We start from the raw sequence: 25,225 nt of genomic DNA, 5'->3' as shown, positions 1-25,225 counted from the left end.
TGTTCTGCGTTTTTCCTTGCATTCCTAGCTTGTTTGCACTCATCAGTGAACCATGGTTTTCTTAATTGCGGACGTGCAGAGGACTTTTGTTAAATACTCATTAGCTGTGGAGTTCAATTCATCAGAAAAAAACATTTAATAGCATCAGAAACGTCAATAAAACGTTCAGGTTGGAGTTTGCGGGTTCGAATCCCGGATGGGACTCAACCGAAAAAAGTACTAGAATTTGTACTTTACTAAGAAAGTGAAATCCCAAATATGACATATGTTGCATTTGACCACTTTCTAAAATGGCATCGTGTAATCACAGGTTGAAGTTTGTTTTGTAGCACACAGTGTTTCATATAAATCCCAGTTAGCCAGTTTGAAATTCCGCCTTGATGATGGAGGAACATGAAATGGAGTTACAGGTTTTAGTATAGTGGGAAAATGGTCACTTCCACAGAGGCCATCGTGGACTGACCATTCAAATTTATTGAGTAGTTCTGAACTGGTGAGTGACAAGTCAAGAGCAGAATAGATTCCTGTACCAGGGTGTAAATATGTGTTGGAACCATCATTATAAATACATAACTCATTATCAGAACAAAAGTCCTCCAGTAATTTACCATTAGCGTTTGTAGTTACACTTCCCCAGAGTGGGTTGTGCCCTTTCAGATGTCCCATTATAATACAGGGCTTCGGGAGTTGGCCATACAAAGTTTGACGTTCGGTTTTGTGAAACGTCAAAAAGAAGGAGAGATATAGAGAAAGCATAATGTAAACGCAACGTGCAAAGTTAGTCGTACTGCAACGGCCTGCAGGTTAGTATTAAGTGAAACGGAGCTATGGATAATGTTCTCTTTAACTAGAATGGAAGATCCTCCCGTGGCCTTATCACCTGGAGGTGAAAAGCAATGATATGCTTTGTAATGACGAAGGTCCAAAGTATCTGTATTTTTTAAATATGTCTCTTGGAGACATATTGCTGAAGGTGTAAAATCTTGGACTAATAGCTGCAATTGATGTAAATTACTCCCCAACCCTCTGTAGTTCCACTGTACAATATTATTGAAATAAACTATCTTTTTGGGGGATTTATTGGGAATCTATCCCGCCCCTTTTTGGAGGGCGACTAGCTATGTGCCCTAGAATGGACTTTTTCAGATACGTCCATGCCCTCAAGAGACCCATATTTGTTAAACAACTGAATTCTATTTAGTGATCATTTTGGGGCTCTGCCACTTTGTTACTTTAACAGTTTGTTGACTATCAGCTGTCGATTGAGACTGAGTGTGACTGGGATGATGATGATTTGTGATCAGAAGAAGACTTGGATGTACTAAGAAGTGATTCCTCAGTCTGAGATGATATCGCAGGGTACAAATGCTGTGGAGAATCGTAGTTTACCCAAGTCAAGGTAGTTTGGCAGCCTGTAGTTGATGTTGTTATTTTAAAGCTAGACTCAGATGATGTTTTTGCTACTGTAGCATAACCTTCTGGAAGATCATATGTTTTTACCAGTTTCTTTGCCTCAGAAAAAGAGATATTTTGAGTAAATTTTATTTTGTTGATCTCCATTTGCTCTTTACAAATAGGACACTGTTTTGAAAATCGTCGCCTGAACAGTTGGTGCTCTTTTTTAAATCACTAGAACAATCGTCTGTTGTGTGAGTTTTCTCACCACAGTGAGCACACAGTGGACCAAATATCCCCCCGGGTCCACAACAGGGGTGAACGGCTCTTTGCGTTACCCAGCACCCACCACGAGGAGGTGGCCGTTCACGGGTGCCTTGATATATGTTCAAAACACCAGATACAAATTAAGCTTCCTGTGCTCGAACACTATTACCTGACACATTTGGGTTTGCAAATACACTGCGTGGCCTCCCTATAGTTCAACTGTTATGGCAGGAGTACACCTGTAGATCAAGATTATGACCTTAACCCCGTTTCCTTGCAAACTTTCGATTTCGTACATTTTGCCTCTTGAATCTAGGAGAGCATTAAGCTAAGCATACTTATCACGTCGACTATGTCGTCATCTGTCCTAGGAATAGGTTCAATGATAGTTTGTTTCGTCGGAAATGGAATGATTGTTAATATCCGAAGCGCATATTTGGATAGTCTTTCTATTTCCACGGGCATACTATGTTTGAACTCATTGCATTTTCAAACGTCCCCCTCAAATTGCAAAATTTCATCAAATCGAGAAATTATCTTTTCCTTGCTGAACACGAGTGGATAGATATTCAAAACTTGGTTATAAATCAAGTGTGGTGATATCGGATAATCCAGAGAGAGACTGGTTTCTTTTGGCACGAGCGTATAAAAATTAATTAAATAGAAATGACAGTGTACGTCGGAATTTAAAAAGCCAGAATCGTGCTGTATCGAACGATGAGTACTTTGACGGTGACAAACGAGCCGATTTCGGGGTGTATACACCCCATACGAGAAAATTTATATCATACGGTTTATAATCGGGCAATCGGAAACGTAGTGTATGATCAAATATTGTATTGCATTTTTAAAACAATTCACCAGATCATCAAATGATGCCGTCACTCCAGGGAGTGCAATTCCAAGACTGCCTTCTCTCAACGAGTTTAAAGACAGCAAGGATGGAGTTTTGAAACAAGTTATAACTAAACCCATTCATTCACATCACCCTTTCTATAACAACTACCGTAACCACACAGTTTCCTACAACAAACAGGACAGTGAAATCTACGCAATTACCTCTCCATATATAATATGATTTGAAAGACAAATGATCGGCAGTTAAAGACCTACTATCATTCATTGAAATACCTAAAGATACTATGTGTCAAGGCAACGTATGGGAAAAAGCCCGTTTATACTTCAGTTTTAAATGACAACGTTAACCACATTAAGGAAAACCAAGTGCTATGGAGCGTCAACTTCTATATTGCAATGGATGCGACGTTTCGGTGCAGATACTAACACAATCACCTTCACCTAGACAACTTCTTGAATGCCTTTCAAAGAAGATAACCAGACTGTTTAAAGGGAATTGAAGGGCTAACGAAAAAGGGAATCTGTTTTGACTTCATGTAACATGATTTCAGTATGATGTCTAGATATATAGATTATTTACGTTTTATCGTTTTATACGGTTTTATTTTTTGCATTGATAAGAGTATCCGTAATATATCATCACTTAATGTATGTGTAAAAACAAACAGCTCACTCAGGACCATTCACTGAAATCAAACCATGAACGTGTGAACTAGAAAACAAACACACCTGAAACTGTTATGATCTTAACAATGTCGTAACCAGTGCTGTCTTCCCTTTCTTCAAGCACAGTTATGTTGTACTGAGTCACACCAGGTCGGGGTTGTGGAGGATCCCATGACAGAGTTATCTCGCTTGATGACCTGCTCACTGCCTTGAAGTTTGTAGGGTCAGCAGCACCTGGAATACAGTTCTTGTCTAAGTATATTTTCTGTAGTATTCAGCAGGTTCTCAATATTTTGCTTAGTTAAATATTCTGGCATTTTAAACTGAAAATGAACCTCACATGGATGCACTTCAAGAACGCATGCTGTGCGTTCCTGTTTTGCTGCAATGATGGTCTGTGTTGGCGAGATTTGAGGATCTGAGAGACAATGTGTGGAATTTTGTTCGAAATGAATAATGATATATTCAGGGCATCGTTCAGGTCCAGTTAACATTGAAACATTATTGTTTTTGTATATGCAATCACTGATTCCACACTCTTAAGAATACCAAATAGTCGATGCCTTGGGTTCAAATTCATACCTCAAATGAAATAGTGAGCAAACTACAATACAAACAAAAAGAAATCACGTGAACTGAACCTTGTTTGTACTACATATTCACTAAACTCCTTTGGATGATCCAGTAGACTACTTCACGAATAGAACGTCTTAGACTGGGCTGATGATATCGGCCATGGTGTTTAACAGTTTTAGAAAATATTGTTATTTTCCACATTTTTCTAAAATAAAGTTATTTCTGAATCAAAGGCATTTTTACAATTCAAATGGAAAAAATCACAATTTGAATGCGAAACATATACTAACGGCAAAAAGAAACTTTACAAACACAAAAATGAAATAACTGGAATGAAAATTGGAATTTTCTTTCTCCTCGCCTCTCTTCACTCAAAACACGTTGTCTTCGATCGGTCCTAAACGAGGCAAACCTGTTTTCATCACTGAAGACGACCCTCTGCCAGTCAGGTCGCTGCGAACGCAACAGTGTACAGTTCGGGTCCATGTCAGTGCCCAACGACGATGTTTAGCGGTCAGTAACTGTCCTCGTAGTGGTCAGTATGATCCCGGAGTCACCTGCTGACAGTCTGTTCACTGACTTGATCGCTGATCGAGGAATCGATTTGAGAGGTGTAAGGTACGCAGATCCCGGTTCTCGTTAGGGATAAAAATTCTGAGTCTTCCTGACCTCGGTTTGTCTGAGGTCTGCCCAGTTTATCGGAGAGACTGCTTCAAGCTGGTGACAGTCACCGAAGATACTTGCATCTTGGGCGTGGGTGACTCCGATCTGGACTTTTACGTTGGCTTGTTCTCTCTCTGCAGCTGTAAGGTGTGGCATTTCTTTTATGTTTTCTATATTGCAGTGAGTGATGGGCCAGCCTTTTTTCATAACCACCATGAAGGTGCAGTTTTCATACTGAACGAGCCACATGATTTTGATTTTTTCGCATTTTCACATCTTTACATGCAAAACATATTGTATCGAGGATTGCTGTGTCCTGTCGACGTGTTTTCATTGGTTTGTGGGCCTACAAACTACTTTTCATTCCAATTATTTCATTTTTTAGATATTTTTAAAGCTTCTTTTGGCAGTTAGTATGTGTTGATCTTTAGGAAATAAATATCTTTTCAAGCCGCCAAGACCAGAAAATAATCGCAATCGCATGAAAGGAAAGGTCACCTACAACTGCGTTGTTTGTTTCACCTCATGCGTTCATGATCTCCCTATTGATTAAGCACCGATATCCAAGTCTTAAATCGATTGCTCAGCTAGAATATAGTTATGGTTAGTTATGTATTCGGTTGAATATATCGCTATGAAACCAATATTGAAGACTGTTATAGTATTGTCTCACCTTCCTCGAATGTGTGTAGACTGATTTGGTCTATTTCTCCAGGCCCGTCTTCATTAACCGCTACCACGTCTACGGTGTAGAATGTATCTGGGTTCAGGCCTGTTATGTTGTGTTGTATGACGTGGGTGGCGTTTTCAATGTCAGTCTGGGCTATATCCACAGTCATGGTTGTTCCACATTCGATCTCCATGTCTGACTGCGAAAAGGACTATACAAACATAGTTAAAGAACTATACAAACATAGCTAAAGGGCTATACAAACATAGCCAAAGGACAATACAAACAGCTAAATGGCAGTACTAACATAGCTGATACATCAGAATCACCGGAGTTCAGGTGTGCTGTCAACGTTGTAGAATTCCCACTAGATAGTTATTTCAGGGTATCTTGAAACATCACATGTTGACGTTTAGAGAGGGGCTTCTTGAAAAGGACACTGCTACGGTAAGATATTCACCCGGAGACAAGTCTAAAAGTATTTTGGGAGAGCTATGATAGTCTGAGAATGAAACGCTAAGATGACGACATATAGACATATGAATTTGAAATCGCATGTGTTTAAGTGTTACGATTCGTGGTAGTGGTCGATCTGAACGCTGACGGCGCCTAACGTCATTCGTTGATTTTTGTTTTCTGTGTGACGAGCTGTATCTTCCCGTTCTTAACAGATAAGGAGGTAATATTTGCTTATTAACAACGAATTTCCAGATTATCAATCTGTAAGAACAGATTACTGACTGGATCGTAGCACGTACATACCTAAAATAACTGTGTGGTGCCAAATGTTCAGAATAATCACACAAACAAAAATAATTATGACTGGAGTATATACGGCTATTTAGGTGTTCCGATGCTTTTTACCGTGCGCATCTGGTACGACCGTCATAACTGGTGCTCACAATCTCAAACCTTCCTCTGCCATTATACATGATCCACTAATGCATTTCTTATTCTTAGACAACCCTATAATTATATTCTATGAAATGCCGTGACTGACTTATCTATCGCGTGACTGACTGCTCAATGAAGTACGAATGAATAGATATTTCGATATTCCATGCTTACAGCGATAAGCTGATCTCTGTTACATTCAGTGCAGTTGATGATGATCTGTTTAACACACACTGAGGGACTACCCGTCTTCACGTCGACGACATATTCATAGATATACCCTTCCGGGTTGACTGGTCTTCTCCATTCCACGGCGACAGTGCGGGGCGTATTGCCAAAAGACTTCAGATTGGCAACTCTTCCGGCAGCTGAAGACATAATCAATGTGCACCTGCTATCTTTTAGCATTATAAAAATATATACCAGGCTATTTACGAAACGATTTTTGCTTCAACTTCCTAATATGGTATTGGGAACAATAAAAGCGGCTAATAGATCTCGGAGATTTGTATAAAGGTACATGCGATACATATTGGAACTTGAAAATGGTTAAACGTGTATTTGAAAACAGGTGTGCCTTTTCACATAACCCTCAGGATTCATACATGTGTAAAACATTTAATAGATATGACTTGAGGTGAACGATGGAATCATGATTGATGAATGTTGTATGAATGGTAAGATGATTTAACAGAACAAATTGTCACATTGTATCATTATATCATTTAACATATTATTCGTGAGTCATAGTTTAAAAACACACCGTTCAATATACCTGTACTGTCTGAAAGCGTACTGGATATTCAGTACGAAATGTTGCATCATTTATGGATGTTACGATACTACATATTTAGGGTTTAACATTACTCACGATTTGACTGTACTCGTATCACAGAAGTATAGGGTACACTCTGCATGTTCCCACTCTGAGTTACTATGTTCAGGTTGTACGATACAGCTAGAACAACACCAGTGAAGACGACAGAGATGAGGCCCTGCCCAGTGTTTGCAGGTTGATGTTGTTGGATGTATGGATCTCCATCCCGCCCACTCAGTGTCACAAGATAACTGTCTGCATCCTTAGTAGCCTTGGCGAACACAACGGTGATGTTTGGAGCTGTCCTGTTGGTTTTGGTCATATCAAGGCCAACGACAGAAGCCGGGGCTGTAATGGTCACAGTATTCTGGAGGCGACATTTATCTCATCCAAACCGCGAGATGGTAAATGACAAATGAAAGACGACGCCATTTGATATAATGTTGCAATAATGTGCTGACCTAAGATTAGTTACATAGTTACACATTTCCCCGCATATATGTTCATGGATTTAGAAAAGTCTAAACCTTACACAGAATCCAGTATCCACCAGGAACTGCACATCATCTGCTTACTATTCGTCTACATTCTTCTGTGTTAACCGTTAGGCTCCTAAAGCATCCTACACTCGCTTGTGACGCTGATCAAACATTCATAAGTGGTGAAAAATGACAAAAAAGATTTCAGCAACATTCCCGGCTTCTTGTGTAAATACTGTGTTGGCCAGTTAATGCATACACAACACCAATGCATGTTCAACATTTACTGTCATGATACATTGTATGTTTCTCTCGATGGCAATACGGTCTGATAAACGCCTCTTTCTAGCAGTGCTATTAGTTGCCATCGGCTCGGGTATAACACTGCTGCAAAGAGCCCTACATCAGACACCGTACATTTCGTACCGCCATGTTAAATGTACAAAATATCATTTATCTTGTTTGGAAGATAGTTACCGACGCTGCGATATGTAAATAAATGGCATCTGGCTGTCGACTGGATTTTTAAAATTAGAAAACATATTCTGACAAGCCTAAAACTGTTAGAAAATTGGTTAATTATCGTTAAGACTCGGTAGCTCATCATTTATGTCAACAACGTGGGTGTACAAAACATCAGAAAAACAACTGACAGTGTTCTGGCCCAAAACACTGTTTGTCCCTCAAGATGGGAGAGATTGTATAATCTCTCTCTTTGGCTTTCGTAATGAGTGAGAGGGTAGCCTAGTGGAACGCGTTCGCTCGTTACGGTCAGGCTCGAATCTCCTTATGGTATCGTGTGTGAAATCCATTTAAGGTGTCCCCGGCAGTGATATTGCTAAAAGCGGCTTAAAACTAAACCAGATTAGCCATCACATCAACCGACTCCTTAGAAGAACTGCCTGTGTTGATGTGACATTTTATTCTGATAAAACTTTGAAAACCATCCTGAGAGCGAAGAGAAAAGATGGCACCAACCAGACTGAACGCGATCTCAGAAGATGCATATAGGTGTGATTGTGGAAGCGGCCATATTGGCGAAACTTGCCGGCCCTCCAACATAGACTAAAAGAACAGAAAACTTCAGTCTGTTCTCAAATCTGAACTCTCAGAACACATTTTCAGAAATCCAAATTGCTCTATCAACAAGCAACAGACTCGAATTCTGGCTTTCAACATCAGTAATTCGCGCACATGAAAATGTCTTGTGTCAATCAAGGTAAGAAATGTAGCGCCCGAGATCAACAGGGATCAAGGGGTTGACCTCCTTAAATGTACACTTCAGTGCACTTTTGTAAATGGACTTTTCAAAAGAGCTGCATCTGTGACAAAAAATGATATGATGCAAAGACCTAATTTGACTTGTACCATATGTGTTCGCACGCTCTTGTTTATTTAAAGTGAACAGTTGATTTGCCTTTGCATGTGCTTGTGACGCCTGAGGCCGCTGGAACAAATTATGTTCACCGTTTCATGAATAACTGTAACATAACTATTTCACAATGATTTATCAACAAATGCACGTGAATTGGAATCGTATACATATATAAGATTTATAGAGAAGATAAGAAACATAACAAGTAGATTCATCCGCACCACTCCTATTTAAACGTGGATGTCTTTATAAAGTATTACATCATACCGACGGTGTTCTCTCACACGCAATGCATACGTGGACCTTAAAAAGTGACACCGAATAAGAACAGCAGCAGATCACTGATAAGATAGTTCGGCTGATATCTTCAGTTTGTTGTTTCCTACATATCCTTATAGTTCTCGGCAATACACATTTATATAGTGAAACACTAACGCTTAAAATTAGGTTTACGCAGGTGTAAGCACATTGATTTCTGTTATTTACGTCATCATTATCAACCAAATGCAAATGAACAGAAGAACCTCTAAGTGTCCAGTACATACTTGTTCGGTGTGGAGCTGCAGATAGGGCATCAGTCATCTCATCTCGTCCTTGTAGGTAGGTAACCCTTGTCTTCACGTTCACAGTGTACAGTCTCCCTGGCGTCAGGCCTGTAATGGGCGTGGTCCTGGTGTCTTTGTCGACACTGATCGGAGTAATATCCCCTGGTAGAACCGTGACCAGGTACCCCGTGACGACGGCGTTAGGAGGAGCTAGCCAGGTTGCTGTGATGGTATTTGTGTCTTGTACGTCGGCCGCCACAGTAACAGGCTTAAGGTGGTTGACTGAATTGACACGAACAGAAACGAAACACTTCACTTCAATACAGGAAACATCTTTCACCAATGAGAACTTGGTGGATAAAATCACTGCAGATTAGGCAGGGAGAGACTGCCAGAAAAACATGTTTTCAACATTGTCACACCAAGTCATGAAGGTGTGATGCAAATGTCTGATTCAAACATGATAGACCATAACTAAAACAAAGTACCTCATTCTCATCAGCATTTCTTTCGCCCATACCATACGGATATACGCTTGTGTTGTGGAAACATTCAAGCAATTTGTGTAGCTGTTACAACAGCAAAATATGCAGTTAGTGAGGTTTGACAAATGAATTTATTGCGGAAATATCGCTATTACGTGTGATTTCCACAACAAAAAAAGTCGCTATTACGCAATTCGATCATTGTTAGGGTTAAGTAATATTCAAAATGCCCTAGCATTTTATACTGACGATGTCACAATGTCTGGAGTCGTGACTATTTTGCGTGATTTTCGTATCATTTACTTTCAGATATTCCGACGGAGGTCCGTTGAATTTGTTAATTCATATGTAACTTGGCAATGTTCATGTTCATCCAGAAAACTGCAATAAACGTTGATGAATGTACCGAGCTCGAGTGGCATCGATTTTCGACTGAGAGAGAAACTTCCGATCATGGGCAATAAAATGGCTCGAATATGCTGAGGGTCGCTCCTGACATCCCCATTTCGGGACCATGACGATAAAGGGTTTGACGAATGTACATGAACACTAATAACTCATCCACAGGTTAACATGGAGGGTTAACTACCCCGTGGACCTGAATGGACGATGGACAAGCATTTATCCTACCTAGCGGCATATTGCAGGTGCAACTTACACACGCATGCTATCATTGGATTCAGTCAGAATACTACTGTGCCGAATTAGAAATGAGCCAGTCAGAATCCGAAATTCACGTGTAAAGCTGCATAGACATCCATATAAACCACTTACTGCTGACACAGGTTGTACTTCGGTGGAATCTCGGATCACAGCGACATCTTCCGCTGTAACAGCTGGCATTGGCATGGTAACACAAACCTTGTGTGCAGGTTTCGTTGTAGCCAATCCCTGAAATCATTGAGTCTAAGTCTGCAGAGACAGTCCATAATATGGCGTAATAGTGATGAAAGAACAGAAAAGATATTCTCGTTATGAATGTGACATTGTAGAAGTATATATCAACGTTTCTGGAAGACAAAGGACTCGAGACGTTTGTGAAACCAACACGTAATTAATCAGTTCGTATGGCTTATTAGCAGAATAAAAGTCATATATGTAATCATATACATTGGAACCTACATCCGATATATTGCCCACTTAGAACTTGATTTATTCCCTGCATCTATGCCATGTAAAGATTTTCTACCAACATGGCATTAACATGGCTGAAGTTGACACAATTTCCAGATTTAGTATATACAGCTACTAGTTTGATCACATACTCAAGTTGATGTCCATAGATTTCCGCATTGTGTCGTAACATGGGTGAATGAACTTACCTTGTATGCATTTTTAATAATCATGGTTATAGTTCGTCTCGCTGAAGGTTTATATAGTTTTCAGTAACACGTATGAGAAACATTCAGATAATGCAGCGTTCACGCTTACTGTGTCACGACATAAGCACGTGTTTGTCAGTGGGTGTCTGTAGGTAATGATATCTAGTGACACCCCTAACCTGACACCGACATAAACACATGCAAGAACAAGGTAAGTGTTAACTTTTCACTGTGAACTGTGGTAAAACAACGTCTGAACAGGAGTGGCGTGACAAAAACAGCCGTTAAATAAACATTATGTAGTTCCTATCCCTATTCAACACCAGAAGCATTTGGCCCAGGATCAGACCGGGAGGAAAACGAGATAATACATGTTTAAAGCAAAAGAGCCATGTCAGCGGACATACTCCAGTGATGCTGTATGTTAGAATGAAATAATGATTGGAATATAAGATGGAAATCGGTGAATTTAGTGTTCTTTTGAACATATTCATATTCATATTCATATTCACCAAACGCATAACGGTATACCTCAGTATTGTTGGGTGTAATTGTATTTGTCTCCCTTCATTCTGTTTGTGTGATTTATAAAACTTTACATATAAATTGTAATGTAATGTAATGAATAATTGATATAGTTCAGTGTTACATACATGTTAAGGTACACCACAAAGTAAGACTTTAATACAATATCTTGCTTAAGTCAACAACTTAATTGCAGGTGTAAAATGAAGACTGCAATAGAAATAATTAAATATGAGCGAGGACAACAGATGCCATATGTGCATATGCACACTTGCTCAAAGGTTAAAAAGTTACAGCTACCATAATTAAGCAACTACATATGATGTGAGTTGCAATGCTAAAACATTCACCTGAACCTCTAATTATAAAACAGAACAACAAAAAGAGATCACACCAAAAACACTAAAACTCGGTGTTACAGTTTTGATTTTCTTCAGATGGCTACGTTAACGATTGGTTTTTGAAGATTACTAATGACGGTTTCATTAAGACGCGTGCGTGAATGACTTTTCACCAATAAATTGTCGCAAACAGAATTCCGGAAATCAAAAGGATTTCCTATTGACTTTTAAGTAATACTGGCACAACTGTCAGGTTGTGAATACAAGAAGCCTTTAAGTCAGTAGTTATGTCTTTGTGGGGTAATACTAGATGATAGAACTACTGGACTGAGTGAAACCCCTCGGCCCGATTTCCATGCCAATGTGCGAGCTTTCACTCATAGGTTTTGAGTATTTCTGATGTGCAAAAAAAGCACATACAAGTCTTGAAGTAATAAACTTAATAACGAATCAAGTTGAGACAATAATGACAGGGAAAAGTGTAACTTAGGTACTTGTTGTAAATGTCTTTGGGTCCGAGGTAATCGTCTGACTCCTGCCGTACTGTGTGATTGTGTGTCGAACTGTGACGGTGTATGTCGTTCCTGGAGACAGAGACTGGATGTTGAAGTTCTTCTGGTTTGCAGGAACAGATGCTGGAGATGCTGGAGTTCCTGGAGACCACGTTACTGTATAGGTGGATGTGTACCCTCCGGTGGCATCGGTATTGGTCCAGCTGATGTAAGTATTAGTTGTTCCTGTAGATGGTGGATCTGTGATGACTGGTTTTAGTGGACCAACTGAAAATAATTATGTTTACATCACTGACAAAAATGCCCACACTATCATGACGGACAATGATACACTAATGCTCCAAAGTATGTAAATATATTTCATAGTAAATAGGCGAATATCACTGAATGTGTCATTATTTTGTATGAATTATGTTTTGAAAAGTACTTGTATATTGGCTAACGGCCATAAACATGAATAAACACACACACATGACTGGACATTCACTTTCAACAATGGTATGAATGATAAATGTATTCTCAGTCCCCTGTCACATATATTATTGCACCTACATCGTCATGAGTATTTTCCTGACTCTTATAATCTCTGATCCCTTGACAGCACGTTTTGCAGGTGCCTCAACCAAAAGACATGGCATTACGAACGTAATTCACCTACAGAGGACCGTCTTTTATTCATTTGGGAATTTTGTCATTGGCGTGTTAAATAAACAAAGATGTGAAAGCTACATAAAGAAATGTTATAAAGATAAAATACACGTTTATCCCCCAAAAAGTCCAATTTAAGGAAATATTGTAAAAGGATACCCGGTGTTGTCTATCCTTATAAACGGGTAACATTTTTTTATATTACATGGATGCATCCCTAAAACCTGAAAACCCAACAACACTCACAGGGTCATCCATATATCTGTGGCCTATTTTGAATACTCCCGCAGATATCTCTTTCTATTATACTGTACTATTATTCACATACGACAACATTCATGCACAAAGAATTCACTGAACATGGCTGCTTCATCGATAACATAACATAATATAACATCCTCTTACTGCATTTAGCATCACACTATTTTAACAGGCCTACTAAGACGCATGCGCCGTCAAGTATACAGCATTACAAAGATGCACTGCATTTAAAAAAACAAACGAAACTGCAGTAGATAATGTTAAAACAGACGCCAAAACACACACAAATATAGCGTGCATGCAAATGTAGTAAAATATTTAAAGAGTATTAACTTCTTCTACGAGTAGTGATATAGATATAATCTAAAGAAAACATGACAAATCTTCTCATCTCATTGTTCTCATCGTTCTTGCGTCAAATTTTCAAACAAAAGGCGTCAGTGCAAAAGTATCCTTAGAATCCTGATTATTCTCAGACACGGATTCCATTTGATGTACAGTAAAAATAGCTGTCAAACATTATGAGTGTACCGCTGAAAACAAGTAATGACATCAAGTACTTATTGACCCTCACATTAGCACTCGTCATTCACATAATGTTCCTGCAATGGTATGTTTTTATTAGAGGTGGGTATTGCAGAAAAGTTTCATATTGCGATATATTGCAGTGTAAAAGCATATAAGGAAATATGTATTGCAATATATTGCAAGAATATTTTAAGGAAAAACAACTGCTTCTGATCGATACATGGTTGATTTGTAAAGTAAAAACACAAAACAATCACCAAGCTTGATCAAGCTTTAACAAAACCTTTGATTCATGACAAAATATTATATACATGTAAATAATATTTGACACAAATGTAACAGGAAAAAGAACAATTTAATATCAACACAGTGGTTACGTATTTGAACTAGTTTCTGTACTCTCACGAAAGCCCCGAGAATTTAGATAGCAACTTGATCTATCAGATATCAATGGTCATTAATTGATAGAAGTCTCTATTTTACAACAAACGCATAACAAAAACGGAAATTTCCGAAGGTTTCCGAGTTTTACGAATTTTTCCGAATGCATGTCAGAATACCGCTTTTCCCTCAGCGTACCGCAATGCGTATCGTTTTCGCGTCTGGACCGGTTAATACAGGTACACCGGTTATATTGCACTTCCTTATCATTTATAGCCATGCAGCACCATTGTTATCCTTCTACGCTGGCCTGTAAACAAACCAGACAATCAAGTGATCGATGTTGTCTAGAAATGTTGATATCCCGATACATACGTACATACATACCATACACACACACACACACACACAACACAACACACACACACACACACACACACACACACACACACACACACACACACACACACACACACACACACACACACACACACACACACACACACACACACACACCATTTTCAACACCAGCATGTGCATTGATATTTCTTGTCAGCTCGCTATTGTCATGACATCGTGAACATAAAACATCCGGTAGCCATTGCCGAGGTCAGTGTCGAAGCGTGGAGTAGCAGACCCAGTGAACCATGTGGTTGTGAGTTGTACTGGGCCCACGTGAACATTAGGTCTCTTACATATGGGGAAATATAGAGAGCAACATGTGGTGAAATATAGGACCACTATAAAGTAACACGGAAATAAAATGTTTACTCATAGAAATGTATCAACAGTCTCCGGAAACGTTGCGACAATGAGGGACATCAACATAATGTTTATGAAAAAGAACCGCATCTTTTGTTAGAGAGTGTGAAGTCTGGACTAACTCAGAAATATATATAGGGTGTCTTATCCAAGGGACACAACTCTTCCTCGCGAATTACGGCACCTTAGGCAAGTGGAAATTGAAGACGTGTGCATGGCAACAGACATATTATAAGTGACTTGCGGTGACACTGAACGCACTCGGAATCCTGTTCAACGCACCTGTATTTTGTTAAGACTGACTTGGGTTTGAGACTCACACGGGGGCGCTCTGTGAAGCCCATTTCTACTAAAAGCACTCTAAAACCATACGCCCACACTCACTCCAAACGAGAGAGAGGATCGTAGACACCCACTCAAGTACCCGTTCATGACACACGTGCGGGTATAGAGCAAAGAGAGAAAAGGTGTCCCACACGTGCGGGTATAGAGCAAAGGGAGAAAAGGTGTCCCGGACTTGCCAGGGGAAACAGTTCGCTACTTTTGCGACATTCGATTAACTTAGCCGTTCTCACCCCTGAACCGGGTGACAAGACTACTGAAATTTCTCCTTTTGTCAGTGTCACTAACATTCCGAATTGTTCTTCACATACAAAATATAAGTGTAGGGAAAGTGAGATTAGGTTGACGCCGCTATTAGCAATATTCCATCAATATCACAACGGTGAACACATTAAAAGGTCTTCTCTCATTGTGCCCATGTGGGAAATCGAACCCGGTGTTCAGCACAACGAGTGAACAACTTAACATCTAGACTACCCAACTGTCCAACAATAAGAAACATATTTTGTAGGACATTAATAATGGTGTTCACGCATACTTGCTGTGATTTTGTGAAGTACCTGAGCAGATATCATTTGATAATAAAAACTACGAGAATCCTGCTACTGACATTTGACATGCATGTCAGATGAAAAGATGCGCAGCATATTAGGTGCTGCTCACATTTGTAATTCAGTCTTCGTTCCCTGCAAAACCTATTTAATTACATACACTTACATGGAACATTTATAGATGTCAACAACTAAAAGTAAGAACTCAACCATCTCCAACTTACTGTTCGTACACGGTACTGATGATGATGGATTATACATCGTATCTTTACAAAGGCACTTCGTGTTTGGCCCTGTTGTCGGTGTACACTCAATGCTGGGGTCTGTAGTGCTGTCACACAAGAGTTGATTACTGCAGTCACCACCAAAGACTTGTTCTGAAAGTAACATGATGGCAGCACAAAACGACCTGACACATAGGGTGCGCGGTGAACGCTCGTTAAACAGGTATTAAACAAACTAATGGAAGAAGTGAATTTGTTTGTACTTTGAACTGTGATAGATTTCTAGGACATTTATCCCCTTGGTAAAACCCCTGAACGTAATTATAGCTTAGACAAACGCAGAAACGTCGTCGTGCCTAACACGAAGTCATGGTCATAGGTTTCTGTCTGCATGGGGAATTGTGGGACCCCAGACGACTGTACCAACACGCATTAAAGGAAGGCAATAACCAGACCAAAGAAAATAATAAGCAAAATCCTCATCATTTTAAGAACGTATATTCCTACTTGTAAAGTTACATATATTGCAGGTCATAGTACCATACATATGCCATAACACCTCTGATATCTGTTGTGTTACTTTGCATACAAAGTGTCCCTGGTAGGAAAATGGAAGACCGAAGCCAATATCCGTTCACACGCACTCCTTGACTTCAGTAACAACGAACGAGTGTTTTACTGCCATTTGTTAAGATCTTAAGTCAAAAGACTACATTCGAGTTTTAAACTGATAAACCTAATCTGTGGTCAAGTTGTGACAATTTTGGGAGTGAAGAAGTGTAACTTGTCTACTTGTTGAAAATGTCCTTTGGTCTGAGGTAATCGTCTGACTCCTGCCGTACTGTGTGATTGTGTGCATAACTATGACAGTGTATGTCGTTCCTGGAGACAGAGACTGGATGTTGAAGTTCTTCTGGTTTGCAGGAACAGATGCTGGAGGAGATCCTGGAGTTCCCGGAGACCACGTTACTGCATAGCTGGATGTGTACCCTCCATTGGCATCGGTATTGGTCCAACTGATGTAAATATTGAATGTGCCTGTGGTCGGTGTCCCTGTGATGGTCGGTTTTAGTGGGCTAGCTGAAAGCAGAGATAGTGACATTGATAAATGAAAGCAAACACCTACCATCGAGGATAATTATCACCTACAAGAATTTTGGCTATAAAGGCATAGTTATGTATGTCTTTGAAAAGAGATGAAAAACCCTGCTATATTTATGAACATCAGTATTCGTGAACCATCTGTTTGAATGATATTTTAGAACAGAGGCAAGATATTTTATTAGTGAGAGCTTCTTCATTGTATTACAATGGGACGTTTGGTACGAATCGTCGTAGTATTGTCAAGCAAAAGTAAAGTACAACAGCACGATGTCAGAAACAGTATACTGTTACATCTATAAGTGCCGTATGCGTCAGTTATATCTCGGTTTATAGAACAAGATGCACCGTTGAACTGAAGATTCCGTACAAAAAAACTAAGATGTAAGTAAAGGAACTCCCATACAATACTTACTTTCCGTACAAGATGATGCTGATGACTCGTACGTCCCATTTTTACAGAGGCATTTCTTCTCTGTCACTGTAGTCTGTACACACTCGATATTCGTTACAGAGGTGTCGCATTGGTCTATACCAGTACATACTCCACCAAATATTTGCCCTGAAAGTAACGTGTGATATCAATACAGCAGTGAAAAGAACTGCATTTGAGAAAGTGTGGCCCCTCTTTCGCGCGTGTCTACATGATCTTTGGTAATGCATTGCAGAATAGTTGACAGTGCCGTACACCTCTAAATCAAACGTTTTAAAAAAATTATGGAACAAACAGCTTTTGAGCAAAGTGGTGTGGCATCCATAAGTAAACATGCTTTAGTTCTGAGACATACGCCCTTAGATAACGATATTGAGACCCCATAATGCTTTATTGAAAGTTTCGTGAAGTATTACAACCAATAGCTTCACATTAGATACTGCAGGTTGCGTTGTAATGGAATACTATCATAATCGAAAGTTTTAGATCTCGAATATTTCGAAAATATGCATGGTTACAAACAACAAGAGGTATGATATCTGTTTGACCAGCCACATGTTATATGGACGGCAAGGACAATTGCAAGGGGACGATTCCTTATACGGATACAACGTGTGAGACCTTTTCCTAGCGTAACGATGGCGGGAATATTGATAAAAGGTTGCACGTCGCAACAAAGTGTTATTTGCTATCGCGGGTTGTCAACGCGATGGTGAACAGGCAGCCTGTTGCACGGGGATACGATACAGAACTCCAATAACAGAAACCACCATCGGTGCTGTACTACATGTTCTCTTGATGACAAAGCAGCATGTTGCAGCTAACACGGTAAAGTGACCTGCACCTCAACACTTGCAGGCCACTGATGAACTACAAGAATTCATACTGTGTTGTGAAAAATGGTCACAGAGTTGTGATGTTTCAAGCCAATTATTTGGAATCCACCAAACCCAAGTGGTAGTCATATACCATACGCATTACCTCAAAACAAAAAACAAAAAACTGTTTTCATTGTCTTCTGCTGGTCATAACAGGCAATTAACCATGAATTGATCTTGCAAGAGTTAAATGATTCTTAAGGAACATATTAATCACAAAAATATATGTCAGAAATGTTTAGCGTTACACAAAGTAAAAATAGTACCTATCAGTTGTCAGGTAGTGAATACAAAACGTGGCTATTTATGTCTTGGTGGGATAAAACTGATGGCTAAACTACAAAACTGCATACTTGATGTTGTAAATTCCCGGGAATCCGAGTCAATCGTCTGACTCCTGCCGCCCCGTGTGATGGTGTGTGTAACTGTGACAGTGTATCTTGTTCCTGGAGACAAAGACTGGATGTTGTAGCTCTTCTGGCTTGCAGGAACAGATGCTGGAGATCCGGGAGTTCCTTGAGACCACGTTACTGTATAGTTGGATGTGTACTCGCCAGTGGCATCGGTATTGGTCCAGGTGATGTCAATATTACCCGTTCCTATAGCTGGTGTCCCTGCGATAGTGGGTTTTAATGGGCCAGCTGAAAGTATACACATTAACACTGATAACACTGGAAAGGCCACCAATTAATATCTTCGATAAGTGTTATAAAGGATTGTGAAAGTCTGCCTTAGAGTAGTGATTATATGTCTTCGTCATATGTGTTTCGTACATATACTTTGGTTTGTCTTGTAGGTTAGTGGATTATATGAAAATATGCATGTTCAAATGCCATTGCTAGTCGTAAACAGTGCTCTCATGAAGGGAGGTGATTGTGAACAGGTCTGATTTAAGAAGATATTCAGGTAGATGCGATATTCTCAAGTGCGTACTTACAGCGGTCCGACGGTGTCAATGTTCGTTAAGTTGTTAAGCTGTACCTAATTATTCAACTGTTGTAAATCCAACTGGGGTACTAAGCAGGTAGTCGAAGCACCATATGTTCCTACATTCCCTGGTATGGTGACTGAACATTGATCTGTAGCCTGGTTACACAGCAGGTTTAGAACGATTCTCTGATAATCGTGATGTTTTGCTGTGCTTTGTTGGCAGCTTATCCTAGTTTCAGTCTATTTATGATAACTGTATACATCTTATAGTAACGAAATAGCTTAAATGCAGCCGATGGGATTTTACATTTAACCCAATCACTCAAACGACGAGGACATGTTGTGCCCCTTCTAACAGAAACGAAATTTTCATTGAGAAAAAACACTGTCGGTGTGACACATGTGCATGTGTACGAAAATCCATGAACTGTGTTCTCGATGTGCTTAGAACCAGAGGTAGAACGCCTCAACAGGGGAACGCCTGATCGCATGTTACATGTGTTAACGTTCCCATGTTACATAATCGAAATATAACTTTGCCGATTATACCAGTCACTTCGACAATAATTACTGATACTATAGCTACGTGATGACTTAATATAGGTATTTGCCTCAGTTTAGATATATCCGCGGAGTGTTATATGTTTTATCAATGCGTTTCTTTAGTTTTTGACGCAGCATATATACCTAGAATTTTACAGAATTTATTTGTTTTCATATCTCCAAAACCTGTTTATCAACATTAATATCAGAATACCATTTTTGAATGACAATGGGAAAATACCAGCTGCTGGCTTTATTCAGTACACCCACTTGGGGGAACGAACCTTAACGACTTGCCTGACAGGTGAATGCTTCACCATTGTGGCAATCTCACTGAATTTACAAAAAGTGTGAAGGAAGAGCAAATAAGGATCAATAGAATGGCGAATGACAACGTCTGTTGACTTATCAACACACATATGTCAACATGACATGTAAATGTCACGTTGCATATAAAGTATCAAAGGTAATTTTTTTATAAAAAGGAAGACATTTTGCCACGAATGCATATACACCATGTTGCCATATTTTGGATGCAATTTCTGTATCTTTACACATTCATGTTTTACCATCAGAACTGTATGTACATTTTTAAAAGAAATTTAAGTGCTCTTTCACAACTTATATCTTGACATAATAAGGGATCAAAAAGCGACAAAACCGACGTTCTAGTAATTATATAACATGTGTCGAAGGGGAATATTCTTGAGAACATCCGCACACTCAAAACCAGTAGAAATAATTTCATATAAACGCCTAGGAACTTTAACGAAAATATAATATGAACCTGAGATCTGAGTGTACTTCCATAAGATTCGTTGACGGAGAAATTCAATTTACGGAAGAGAAATACATTTTCATAAACGTTCCCACAACCAGTGGTATCAATGATTGGCAGCTGTAAATGTTTCTATAACCAAGATTTACGTGGCAAGAGACACATTTGTTAACTGAAGAACTGACTTCATTCATTTATATTTTATCTAATCGATCCAAGGGCGTAAACGATCATGGGTAATACTTAATACTTACTTTGAACGCAAGATGTATTGGGCCTATACAACCCATTCTTACAGAGGCACTTCTTGTCCGTTACAGTCTGTATACACTCAATGTTGGTGTCTGAGGTCGTGTCACACTGGGATGTATCAGTACATGCACCGCCGAATGCTTGTTCTGAAATGTCCAATTGCATTCATCACATACAGTTATGAATAGTCCGCAAAAATCCATGACACAAATTATAGACATCACAGAAGTTCAAATTATTATAAACAAGATTTCTAGATATTTCCCATGCGCCATAACCTTACGACAATTCTAATATTTTAACATTATATATTCACGTTATCGTTTTGTCGCTAACATCTGTTTTCAAATAGTGCTACTTGCTGTGTAATCAAAACCTGTTAGGAAAATACCATTAAGATCAAATTTATATGTAGTTATCACATATCTGACACGTGACATGTTCTAATTCAGTTTTAGAGAACCAGTGTATGGTATAAACAATGAAGAGATAGTTACAGAGGTAGGTACAAGTAGACAAACACAAACACACACGCACGCACGCACTCACATACAACACACATATTCATGTAAGCTGGAAGAATGGTTCAGGAAGACGGTTGGTACAGTATGCAAACTTGAAGTTATTTGGATGGGAAAAATAGATCGGCAGGTACAGAAGATCGAAGATAATAAGAGGGTAGGTATGCTTGTTGGCGAGTTAATTAATGTTATATCTTCCATATGCATACCTCAAATCTCGCCTTACAACACTTGTACGTAGTTTTATATAATTGTATATGGGCTGCTGTATCTTCCATGCTTCAAATATCCGCCTTGAAGCACTTGTATAAGTACTTTGTCAGAATATGTATCACTGCTTATGGCCCATGTTGTACCCAGGGCTGACGGCCCACACCATCGTACCGAAATAAAAAAAACCCACATGTAACCTTTCTTGGAAACACGTAAATCAATATCGAGGTGTCATCTCACTTGAATTCAAATAGCACCACTATGTCATTATATGTGTTGTGCATATCACTTGGAAATAGACAATTTCTAATAAAAGAAGACTGTAGAAATACCACCATTTGAATTCTAAGCTCCTCGTCGTTTTCAACAAATTTACTATATGATATAATGCCCGTACTTCCTTCTGTGCGCTGAACATGTGTAATCATCCATTAGTTATGAATCCTTTGACGCAAGTAAGTCGACGTCTATTTAAACCAGCTGTGAACAGAATTTAACATGTTCAGTGACATGTTAGACCAGACCAATTCTAAAAGCTAATGCTATCGATATCTGTAAGAAACCCATGATAAAGGCATAGTGAGTGACAATATCGTGATCATGTGTTTATGAATCACCATAACACTGTAACACTTGTCACAAGCACACACGAAGGCCTGACAACCTAAACATAAACAAGACCGTGTTGTAGAGGTCAATGCAGTGGATTTCATCAGATATGGTACGTTTGTTACCAATGTGACAAATTTGAAAATGTTCTCCGCAAGTCAATCATAAAGTTTTCTAAGCTTTTATTGTGGCATGTTAACCATGAGTAAAAAACCTTACGAACGCTCTGTCTGACGCTCTTTCTTGTTGTAGTGAGTATCAGTAGATATACAAAAGCCGAATATCCATTACATATTGCATTTTTGTTAGCACACTGTGTAAGGTTTGTACTTCAACGCCGAAATCCACTGATAAAGGATAAAGTGCCTGGGGCTACTGCTGATAGAAGAAATAGTCTTCGTACAAGCAAGGTGGCAAGCAAGGTGATCTGAGACGTGAAATTCAAGGGAACTGGAACTCTGATATGATCAAATCTGAGGAGGCTAAAAACTGCAAAGTCTGAAACATTACTTTGAGTGCAGGTGTCGCTGACTGCGTCGTAGTAGTGAGTGTCATCACATGCACATATGTTGAATCCATTACAAATTGCATTGGTGGTAAGACACTGTGTAGGGTTATCACAGTTATCTCCGTAAACCACTTCTGAAATTAAATATGTGCATACAATACAGTATACTTTATTATTTGTTATACATATTCTGACAGATTCTAAATGTCTAGTCATTACTTTTAAGATATAACTTTAAAATGTTGTATCTTCAGTAAACAGAGTTTCCTGAAACAGATGCATGTCTGAAGCACAATACAGAAATTCCAAACATTAATCCTGAAAGCAGAATGTAAAGTAAATACTAGGGTTTGGTGATTAGATATACAGTTCCTGGAAGTGAACGAAATCACACATTAGTTGTTGCGTCAAGGTAAATGCTTTGTAAGCATCCAAGAACTAGTATGTATGATAACTGACATAACATTTAGAGGAGTGAAATGCTTTTTATGCGGATAGATATATACCTACTTACCAAAGAAGTACCATTGACTATTGATTGCATAAACATTATTCATATACATTACATCGATATGTAATAGACATTCAAAGGGCAGTTCAAGTGCACTTTGGTTATTGTTTAATCATTTATATACTGAAATATTCATCATAACAAAACATTGACAAAACCCCATACATGTACTTGATATTAAGATGGAAAACTGCATTAATGATGGAAAGCTGTGTTGAGGATGCAGTTGCATATGTACACCAAAAACTGTCCCAACTGAATTAGCGTTATTGATTTTTTTATCGTGCTGTTGACGTGAGAACACTTAATTCCAAATATTTCCGTCGGAAGATGCACGCTGAAACTAACCATGGATGTACAACAGTTGTACACAAGACTATTAACAAAGCAGTGAAGATCCTTTTTGCAGTATTAAATGAAGGGTTTGTGCCACACGAGGTACTGAATGAACATTTGCCAAGAAGGGTGAGTGAGTTAAAGTGTAAAGTCACTTTGGCCACATTTCAGCCATATCGTGACTAAAAGGGTGACATTCAAATAATAGTCAGATAATATCAAAATCTTAAAAATATTCCTGCGAAGGACAGTAAAAGAACTAGACTATCACAGTTAGAGATGGCATGTCTTTTGAATGTACACGCTATTTAGGACATTAAGATATAAAAACAGGCAATAGAACACTAGCAACTGAAGACAGGTCAACATACTAGAGGACATACAGTGCCCATGTTATCTGCTGGAACCACGATGGCAGAAGCAACTGGATCAGTATATACCACTGTGTTATTATATGCTATTTATGCTTGAGTAGACAATATTCTTGAAAACAGTAGGTCTGTTTTATGAAAACCAGTCCCATGACTTCTTCATAGTTTTATTGCCATTTTGAATGTCATATTTTACACGTAGCACTGGCAGGTCTAATAACAGAACATTTATATGTATTTACTATGTGCAACGCAGAGAAGGATAACGTGCATGGCGCTACTAGTGCTAGAAGGACTATCCTCTATGCAAGCTGGGTGGTAAGCAAGGTGAGGAACTGGAAGACAACTGTTTTGAAATCCTAGGCTGAGGAGGCTGAGGAGGCTAAACAGTAAGGTCTGAAACATTACTCTCAGTGCAGATGTCGCTGGTTGTGTCGTGGTAGTGAGTGTCATCACATGCACATATGCTTGATCCATTACAACTTGCATTGGTGGTAACACACTGTTTACTTTTATCACAGTTACCTGCGTAAACCACTTCTGAAATTAAATATGTGGAAACAATTCAATATACTTCATGCTTTGCATTGGTTATGCATACCACGGCAACCTCACGTACGTAATTCAGATAACTCCTTAAACTACTTATGAAATTGAATATGTGAATGCAATACTTTATAGATCAAGCTTTGCAGTCTGATGAATGGCATGATAGCTTGATGGAGTTGACAGTTTGATGTCTCTGAGCTCCCTTTGTTGCTGACACTGTATCATATGTTGCTGAGTTGACTTTACCTTTAAACTCACAGAGAGAACTAACTGCATAGGCTTTAAAGCCATTCCAAATAATAAGCCATTACTTTTAAAGGACAAAATGGTAAATGTAGTATATACTGTAAATAGGGTTTCTAGAGACAAATGTCTGCAATGTGATACCTAAACACAAATATTAATCCTCAAAACACAATGCACACGAATTCTACAAATTCGGTCATTAGATAAACGTACACAATTTACACAATCGAACGACAACATGGGTTAGTTGTTCTATTTAGCTAACTGAAATCGTTTGAAATTACTGAACACCTAGAATCTGTGTGACTGACGGAACATCTGGAGTCAAATCTATCTGGATCATACTCTTACTACATGCC

At 39.0% G+C, this 25,225-nt stretch overlaps 1 protein-coding gene across 1 annotated transcript in view; it reads right to left on the bottom strand.

The window, feature by feature from the left end:
* LOC137286178 (fibronectin-like) overlaps nucleotides 1–25,225 on the bottom strand; it is a 263,485-nt gene that overhangs the window by 219,126 nt on the left and 19,134 nt on the right. Inside the window, exons 3-9 of the mRNA XM_067817877.1 lie at nucleotides 22,856–22,987; nucleotides 21,005–21,148; nucleotides 18,853–19,140; nucleotides 17,604–17,750; nucleotides 16,880–17,167; nucleotides 16,088–16,240; nucleotides 12,373–12,657 (exon numbers count right to left, since the gene is read on the bottom strand). Coding sequence (XP_067673978.1) covers nucleotides 12,373–12,657; nucleotides 16,088–16,240; nucleotides 16,880–17,167; nucleotides 17,604–17,750; nucleotides 18,853–19,140; nucleotides 21,005–21,148; nucleotides 22,856–22,987 — 1,437 coding nt within the window. The remainder of the gene's footprint in view (nucleotides 1–12,372; nucleotides 12,658–16,087; nucleotides 16,241–16,879; nucleotides 17,168–17,603; nucleotides 17,751–18,852; nucleotides 19,141–21,004; nucleotides 21,149–22,855; nucleotides 22,988–25,225) is intronic.

Source organism: Haliotis asinina, chromosome 6 (genome assembly GCF_037392515.1).
Source record: "Haliotis asinina isolate JCU_RB_2024 chromosome 6, JCU_Hal_asi_v2, whole genome shotgun sequence".
NCBI classification, from domain to species: domain Eukaryota; kingdom Metazoa; phylum Mollusca; class Gastropoda; order Lepetellida; family Haliotidae; genus Haliotis; species Haliotis asinina.
This window is presented reverse-complemented; position numbering and strand designations above follow the sequence as displayed.